General features: G+C 38.2%; 2 protein-coding genes across 4 annotated transcripts in view; one reads left to right on the forward strand and one right to left on the reverse strand.

Annotated features, from left to right (window-relative positions):
• The first annotated feature begins 4,967 nt into the window (after nt 1-4,967).
• On the forward strand, nt 4,968-5,830 carry LOC122063027 (transcriptional regulator TAC1-like). The gene has a single exon (XM_042626682.1). The coding sequence runs from the start codon at nt 5,221-5,223 to the stop codon at nt 5,668-5,670; it is 450 nt and encodes a 149-aa protein (XP_042482616.1). The 5' UTR covers nt 4,968-5,220; the 3' UTR covers nt 5,671-5,830.
• Nucleotides 5,831-6,969: 1,139 nt separating this feature from the next.
• The window catches only part of LOC122063025 (thylakoid lumenal 15 kDa protein 1, chloroplastic), a 5,331-nt gene continuing 3,012 nt past the window's right edge, over nt 6,970-9,288 (reverse strand). The window contains exons 6-8 of one of the 3 annotated variants that reach the window (XM_042626679.1): nt 8,470-8,551; nt 7,287-7,347; nt 6,970-7,202 (exon numbers count right to left, since the gene is read on the reverse strand). In XM_042626679.1, coding sequence (XP_042482613.1) covers nt 7,151-7,202; nt 7,287-7,347; nt 8,470-8,551 — 195 coding nt within the window. In that variant the 3' untranslated portion in view covers nt 6,970-7,150. The other 2 variants (XM_042626680.1, XM_042626678.1) reach the window with 2 other exon arrangements.

Consider the following 9,288-nt stretch of genomic DNA (forward strand, 5'->3'; position numbering starts at 1 on the left):
TTCCTCCTCAAATTCAAGATTCCTTCCAAACATTTTCTCAAAACTCAACACCTCAACCTCACCAACCAGGTCTTCTCAGATTCTTTCTCCACTGCCGCCTAGCATGGATACTATTCTGGGAATATCAAATTTATGACTATCAGATAAGTGACTGGATTGCCCCAGTCCTCTGCCGGTCTTTCAATATCAAATGGTGGGACAACTGTGATGTCTCCAAATGTGAAAAAAACACATTAATCAAAAGCCTCACAGGTCTCCAGCCTGTTCCAAAAATTCAAAGCTCCTCCAAATCAAACACCAAAAGTGAGAAGGAAGCCCTTCGTGCTCGTCTAGCAGAGCTCGGTTCCGACTCCGACAATGAAGACAATGAAGGCTCCAGTGATGATGCCTACAGTCTCAAATCCATGCAAAGGTCTGTTCCTGCCCATGAACTCTGCTATGGGCAAGATCCATATGAGGTTGACCCTGACTTTGTCCCTGACAGTCTTACGGCATCCTCCTCCAGCAAATTCAAAGAAGTCACTTCCCGGCGGTCTCGTCGGACAGCCAATACAAAGTCCTCCTCGACCAAATAAGTTTGGTCCAAAACGTCTGCTAAGACGGTTATAAACTAGCCGACAAGGTGCAGTCGTTAAAATTCCACCTAGTCAATTAACCCCGGACGACCTTTAAGGAAAGGGGGTACTGTTACTGTCCCAGGTCATAGGATAGTCCGGCCAATATCCGGCTCAAATAAATAGGATACAAACCCCTTGATCAAACCAATACGGAGAACAGTGTCCCTGACACGTGGAATGCCATGGTAAGATCATTGAAGATTCCAAATCTACTATCAACAACAAATCCATCAAAGATACCAAATCATTTGTCGATAGCAACTCCAACTTTCGGCGCCAACAGTTCCACAATTGTCGGCAGCAACTGTTCACTCCAAATGCAAACTTAAGTGCACAGTTCCAAATAGTATCAAATGAAATGTCAAACAGTACCTAATTTGGTACAGTATCAAATGAAACCCAAATGCAACCCAAATCCACATGTAATTCAAATGAGTCTCCTTACTCTATAAAAGGAGCACCAACCCCTCTCACAAATCACTTGAAAATTTTCGGACTTGAGAAACTTAGAGAGAAAGCTCCGAAGCAAGCTGTGCTTCCACAAGTTCTTCAAAGATCTCTTCAAGTGCCTCGCCGGACTTCATCAAACTCCGATCACCCCAAGTCTGATCGTCCTTCAAAGGTTAGCTACCCATAGCTCAAAGATCTCTTCACCAAACCAACCTTCTTCTTCTCAAATCCTCTAACCCAAACCGACCTAAGCCTATCCAGACTCAAGAACTCTGGATCAAAAATATCTCCAAATATTGTAATTTCAAAGATATATTTCAAAGTTATTTTCTTTGATTGCATTATTAGCTTCTTTAGCATCTGCATCTGCATATAGCAGCTTCTCGTTCTATCCTTGGATTGAAGCCTACAGTCGAGCCTCTCGATTCCAAGTTATAGACCTTGTTAAGCAGCTTTTATTTTATATATATATATATATATATTTCTCTTTTAAGTATGAAAAGTTCACTTCTCTTTCCTTTAATTCTCTTTACAACCAAACATAGCCTTTTGGTTTTGGGGTCAAGCAAAAACTTCAGCATCAATCTGGCTACTCTCCAATTAGTATGTCGTTCAATTAATGCCCAATTAATCATTCAACGGCTGGGAGGAATTGGGCACACATCCCAACACGAACCTCTATGGGTTAAAAAATCTAAACATGGCCTATCCCAAAAAAATATATTATTTTGATTTCGGGGTCAAGGCAAAAATATTCAACACCAATCTGGCTACTCTCCAATTAGCATATTGCCCAATTTATGTCCAATTAATCATCTAATGATTGGGAGCACTTGGGCACACATCCCAACGCATGGGTCTGCATCTGAAGTCCGTTCAACCATCGGTTGATTAATTAGGCAACCTAATAATTGGAGAGGATCTTTTTCCCATATGATCACACCGTGATTGTTATATTTTAGACTAATGGCATCATTGATGAGTATCTGTAGAATTTGATCCCTTTGGCATCGGAAAACAAACCCATGGAACACCAGAATAAGGCCTCATGAGTAAAAGGGAGTTCTTGAGAGAGATTAGAAGGTGAATAGATGGAATTGTGGATATTATAAAACGTAATGAGTTGATGCATGCATTGGTCCTCACGGCAGCATGCGGCTAAAGACTTGGATTCGCAGGATCCTGATTGGGCCTTTGGCATCCCTAAGCCCATCTTTAGTCTACTCAGAGAAAATCTACAAACTTTGTTGCGTGTTGGCTTAAAAATATACCACGTGTTGGGTGGGCCCACTTGTTGTGGACAGATATACACATCAGGTTTCATTCAAAACAGTATCGGATCGCTGGTATCAATGTTAGTCCATATCGGTCAGTTTTTTTCTAATTTTTTATTAAAAAAATATTTTTTATTGATTTGACCCATGATTTGATATCACTCCCAAGACCAGCCAGGTATTGATTGATATACTGATACAATTTGACTGATCCGGCCAACCAATCTAATACCAATATCTAGAACCTGATAGGGTGTATTAATGTTTTGTAAACAATTGATTAATTCAAACTACCATATTTCATCACTACTCCATAAATTAATTTTTTTTAATCAGATATTATTACTTGAAGCTGAGTTCTAAACAAATTTATTAAAAAGTGTTCTAGTTGATATACTAACAAAAAGAGACACGAACCACTAAGACTTCCCAACAATATATTCATAACAAAGCTTTGCGTTGATTGAGTAATGTTCGGTTATAGGATTTACAAAAATGAAAAGTGGATCATGATCCTAATCCACACATGTAGAATTCATTTTATGTATGTGAGTCTAATCGTACAAGAACTTGATCCATGCTCATGTAAATCCTCTTTCAACAATGACTCCTTTGGCATGGAAATTTTTTTTCTTCCTTTTTTTAGGTAGAATTACTTTGTCATGCTGTAACTAAACTAATAGAATGGACAATTTCCCACGACATCCTTTGGATGATGACAAAGAATGTGAGAGAAGATAGTTCCATTATTAGGCATTGTTAGACTTTCAAAATCAGATTGGGTCTACCTGACCACCTCCCTAGTCAAATGGGCATCAAGAAATATATCTTAAATTATTTTTCTGATGCATAAGCGTTTGATTTGATTTGATTTGATATGATATGATATGATATGATATGATGATATGATATGATATGAAATGACATATTCCAAGGCAAAGATTTGATCTCATTTCATTTCCCACATGCAGATAACAAATGTTCTCATTATATTGTTATAATTCTCATCCCATCTTTTTTTTATATGCAACTATATTCCATTAAGGCTAGACATAAGTTTATTCAAAATAATCTTATCTATAATGGGAGTAGTTCATTCACCTACGATAAAGGAGAAATTCTTTCATCGATTGTGGGTGTCTTAGGATTGGCAACGGGAATAGTAGTATTACTGACTTTGTAAAATTAAAGCACAATGAAGTAGTTATGACTCTAGATGGGTACGTTTTTTCTTTCACCCACGGTGAAGAAAAAATTTCTCCATATGTCATCATCCAATAACCGCGTTTATGATGATGAACTTGTCTTTTTTTTTTTTTTTTATTTCAAAGCTAAATGATCTTTGCCTATTACCTAGGTGCATGTCTTTTTTTTTAAAGTCCCAAAAGCATTGGACATATGATATTTTAGTCCATGAACTTTAACTAGTGTAGAAAAAAAAAAATTAAGATCTCGTACTTGATTTGCAAGTAAATGACTAGTGAACTGGATTAGCTTATTGAGTACCATATGACTGCTTGTTGCATATCTACCATTGAACCTTTGGGGAGGAGATGCTCTGCCTACGGGTAGAAACTCTCCAAGTTTTCAAATATTTAGTGGAGTAAAATTTTAATTATCAATTCAATGCTTTCTCTCAGAGATTCGATATATATGTAAACTATTGAAATCCTAATCTAAAATCTCTACCTTTATTAATCCTATGCTTGAAATCCAAAAGTGAAAATAAGGAAACTTAAATCAAGGAATTAAGAATAGATTTCTTACCATTGAAGAAAATTCAAAATAAAAATTAAATGCAATATGTAAGGAAAAAAATAAAAATTCAAAATCTCTGTGGGGAGGCTGATCATAGGGCAAACTTCTACCCTATGACTCAACTGGTGATTGTCTGATGGTTAGACATGTGCCTTTAATGTGCTATGATTCGTTTTGACAGCCTCAAAAACTTTGAATAAGATCGTCGTCAATTACCTCCTCGATACGATCTAATATCTAGGCTTACATCACTGATCACCCCCATTCCATTTCTTCCACATTTTCAACTGCAAATAAATTTGAATTGCTTTCATTTTAAGTCAGCTATTTGATTTTACTTATGACTTCTTTTGAGTTTTACTACTTTGAGAGAACCAGCCAATTAAGCTATGGGAATTGTCAAGGAGAGGTGTCTTGTTCTAATGATAAACGTAAAAGATATGGCTCTTCCTGGCATTGGATGGTTACAATTCTATATATTCCTTTAGCTTTACAGTGAGATTGGCCAATTGCCACCAAAAAACTGACGTGGTTGTCGCTTGCAGTCCTCATGAACAACCTTACCCAAAGTAAAGAAACAAGGGAAATAAGAAAAACGTGTATAATTAAATTAGATTGTTAAATGAAATGAAATAATGAATCAATTTTTTTCTATTTTTTTAACTCCTTCAAGCTAAAGGTTCTTTGACCAGTTCACTTCAATTCCTCTAAATTTTTAATTAAATGATAGGTTTTGAAAGCTGAAGTGTGAAGAGTTTGTAAACTTCTTCTCATGTACAGACATGAATTTGATGATTCAAAGGCTATCAATCGATGGGTTCAGGTTGGTTTTTGGTTTGAGTTGGGCTCTAAGGCGGTCGGTTCCAGTTGAGTTGATCCCTCACACTGGGAATGCCAGAATAAATCAAGGCTTGAACCTTAGTACAATTAATAAATGGTCTAGGCCAGTCTCAGGTTTTCTCGGTCTAACAAACCAGTGTGGGTATAGAATTGACACTCCTTGGTCATTGTTATCATATATTCACCAAAGATCAGCTGACCACCTTAGTTGTTCCCTTCTCTTATCTGATCATCTCTTCAGCTATCCATGGCTCATGCAGTTTTAGGCTTGTAGCTTGAGGATGGAAGTTGATCCTCTAAGTCCAGAGAATTCCGATCAGGGAGGAGGAAGCACCTCATCAGACCAACAGAAGGTGAGGTCTTACGACTGTACCTTTTGCAAGAGGGGCTTCTCTAATGCACAAGCACTTGGGGGGCATATGAACATCCATAGAAGAGATAGGGCAAAGCTCAAAGAACCCTTCATCATCGTCAAGGAGGAACCATCCTTTTCTCCTCCTCCTCCTCCAGCTGGCTTATCTTTAGAATTGGAGTCCAGTGAAAACAAGGCTTGCAACCTAAGGCCGCCGTGGCCAATTGTTACCAGAGAATTACGGCAGCTACAGTTGTTTGTGGAGAGACCATTAAGCAGTGAACATCATAAATCAGGCAGTGATGAAAGAGGGACTAAGAGGACTACTGAGGGTTATAAGGAATTGGACTTGGAGCTTCGATTGGGCCCGGAATCCTGAGATTCATGATCAAGATACATGTAGGTCTCTGGTACCTAACACCTTTAAATTTCGTTGTGTCATAACCTGGTTTTGATTGTTTTATTTGAGACTACTTATTCTTTTTTAGCGTTCATAAACAATATTTGGTAATAGAAGAAGACAGGAACTGTCTACAGTATATATGTTTCTCCTTTCCGCCCCTACATATTTATTTTTTATTTTGTTTTTAAACCAAGGTATCTAGGCCAGTTTACCCGCATCTTGATTAATCCTCGGGAGACTAGCGCAGTAACCCATCGCCACAGTCTCCACTTAAATCGCAGATGCACATATGAGGAATCAAACCTGAGATTATGTGCTTATTCACACAATCCCCAATTCATCCCTTACATACATTCATACATTGTAACATAAAACACACACACACACAGAGAAAGAGAGAAGCTAAATCTTCACGAGTGAAAAGAGTGACTTTGGGAAGGTAAGGGAAAACTAAACAATGCCGCTCGAGTTCACTTCAGAGTTCAAAGGCTAATATAAACTTCTTTCATCATCGGTAGCAAGCTTCTTGCGGAGAACATGCTGGAGGATCGTACGTTTGGAACGGTGAATTTCATCAGGGCGATCGGTCACCGATGAGTCCCAGACTCCAGTGAAGTCCAGACCAGACCAGTGCACGGTTGTTCAGTGTTCTAATCGGAGAGGATGGGACTGGGCAAGGGTGTAGTGTGAGGGCATGGTTGACGGGGTTTGGGTGGGGAAGCAGGACAATTCAGCTTGGCTTGGATCAAACCGTTTCGACAAGCTCGGACTCGGATTGTGGGAATCGCCAGAATACTTTGTATATCAATATTGATCCTATGTGAGCTGCCGCCTACCCAGTGCCCGAAGGTCAAAGAAGTTGATGACCACATGACGGGAGATGATCATAACTATAACAGTCCTAACGTAGCGAAATTCCTTTAGGGCACTTTCAATGGCGGTTCCCTCGGCATCACTTTTAAGTAATTCTCATGGTGAATTATAAATCACAGAACGTTGGGAGACACATTTTAACTTTTAAATGACCGAGAACATGACTTTACAATCCTTTAGCCCTCGGGAAAAAAGCAAGAGGATAGGGAAGAACCAAAATGAAACCAGGATATAATCAAAAAGTGTAGAAAGGAAAAAAGCTAATGTCACAGGGGTTTGCGAATTTTGTTGTCATCACAAGGGGCATCATCTCATCTGCCGCTTGGCATGAATTCAAACAAATAAGGATCTGTCCAACCCACACTCATTTCACAGGTCGAATTGGAATCTTAGTTACAGAAGTTTTTGGTTTGTGGAATACCAAAGTTTTTCATATATTAAGAAAAGGTTCAGTCTACAATTGAATTTACAGTTGATGCTGCTAGAATGAATTGAATCTATTTATATTAGAATACAATGAAATAGCAAAACTTGCTCAACTCACAAAAATAGACCTGTCACGTGTGTTGGCGATTAATTGAGATTACCCACAAAGCAGTGTGTCTCGTGTTGCATTCCCAGTTGTAGGATTCACCCTGTAGAAGTATGCAAGTCAAGTAGATGATGGAACGCTTGGCTTCTATAAAGAAACTGAAAAAATAACCATAGGGGATTCTCACCCATCAGCAGCTTTGCAAAGATATTTCCTTTGGTCATCTCTCAAAGGCACATCTGTGAAGTCTAATAGCATTTATAACAAAATAACCAAAATTAGGGAGGGGCAACAGTTTTGGAGCTCAGCTAAAGTTCAATATGAAAGGTTTCAGCCCTGATACATTCGTTTGGAAGCACAATCATAACAAAGAGAAAACTTCTTTTTTTTTCTTTGGGCCCAGTGAGGAGTGGGAAAGGATTAAAAGTCTTCATGCTTATTGTTGAATAGGAACATCCAAAAAGATCATAACAAAGACCAAGCAAATTTTGTCTCATTTCCCCCAGAATTCTGCTTCAATGGCATATGACTAGTCAAATGGAACAAAAACTGCAGCAATGGCATATTACTGTTACTAGCACAGCACATGATTAGGGATCCAACATTTTATGGATCATACAAGAACATTTCAATAAACTTTAACCAGATTGGATTATCTAAAGGCAAAATATCCTTCACAAAATTCATCTTCGAAAGGCTTTCTCCATGGTCCACCAAAGTGATGTCGAAGTTCCAGCTGTTCAATAGATAGGGTTTGGTCTAGATTGGGCGCTTATCAAATTTAATAATCAAACTCAATTGTATACCCCCACCCCCACCCCTAAATTTGGCATTTTTCCTCCTATTTTTAGCCATTTGTTTTCAACCATCCTCCATAAGTTTCATATTTTCAACCATTTACCAAAAGATCCTCAAGCTTTATTTTTCCATGTGACCAACTTATTTTGCCTGAAAATTTAATATTTGAAGGGAGCCTGGGTCCCACATCCCAACATAATTTAGACCTATGATGTGCCACATAGAAAATAACTTAAAATCCAACACCAAAACAACTAGAAGAATAAAGTTAGCCTTGATGCTAATGCAGCATAATTGCACTATGGCACTGGATACAGGGACTACAGGAAGTTGCTTCCAATCTCTGGCTGTCCATATAATGTACAGTCTACCAATACTCTTAAAAGGCCATATTATTTTGAAATTGCAGGTTGGGACCGAGCCCTCACACAAGTTGATCCTTGACTGATGATCTGTAAGAAAACATGCTTCTTTTAAATCTAATAGCAAATCAGACATGCTTTTTAAACACCATAATTTTCTCAGGCACACAAAGAATTCTTGTAACACAACGTTAGTGGTCTCTGACATACCTGCTCCAGTTATGACGGACCCCTTGAAGGATGTGTTGCCTGTAGCAAGTGCACCTTCCAGGTTTGCATTGCTCAAATTCACCTGAACTAAGTAGTAAGCACATGTACTTGTAATCGTTAAGAGTAAAAGGTATTTCATTGTACATTGTTAACAATATTAAAATTTTCAATACCAGCCATTAGTCCTAACCAGTTGTAAAGACTAAATCCTGTCTACCTAAATCCTGATCCATTGAATCATCTTTAGCAGAATATATTCCTAGATGCAGCATTTGAGGTCTATTGAACTTGTAACCCTCTGTGATATGATGGTCTGTTTAAAAAGACACAAATATTAGGATTTTATCACACAAGCATGTCAAAGAGGAAAGTTAATCTGGCATGTGACTAATTCCACTCTTCTTAAGATCTTCTATTTGATTGATCTGTAAAGGATTACATATTTCAGGAATTTATGATGACTGGGAATGATGTAATTTGTGTCTCTCTATAATCAGTCTCCTTTCTATCTATTTTGAGAAGGGAAAGTCTAAGGCCTGGAGCTACCTAACCTGTACACAGGTCTGGGTGCCAATAACATGCCATTTGTCATGCCACAATTTTGAAGGATCAATACCTATACATGAGTAGGTCCCACATTACAGACAATACACGTAAAAGGATCAGTAAGATCAGACGATTTTTAACCATCTGACCTAAGTGCTACTCTTTTTCGCCTTTGAAGTACATGCTAGAATCATTCATTCATGCCAATCCTGTTACCTGAGATTGTCTCTTTTGACAAAATCTCTTATTATTCCAACACCCCCACCCCCCACC

The sequence above is a fragment of the Macadamia integrifolia genome, unplaced genomic scaffold (assembly GCF_013358625.1).
Source record: "Macadamia integrifolia cultivar HAES 741 unplaced genomic scaffold, SCU_Mint_v3 scaffold1183, whole genome shotgun sequence".
NCBI classification, from domain to species: Eukaryota; Viridiplantae; Streptophyta; class Magnoliopsida; order Proteales; family Proteaceae; genus Macadamia; species Macadamia integrifolia.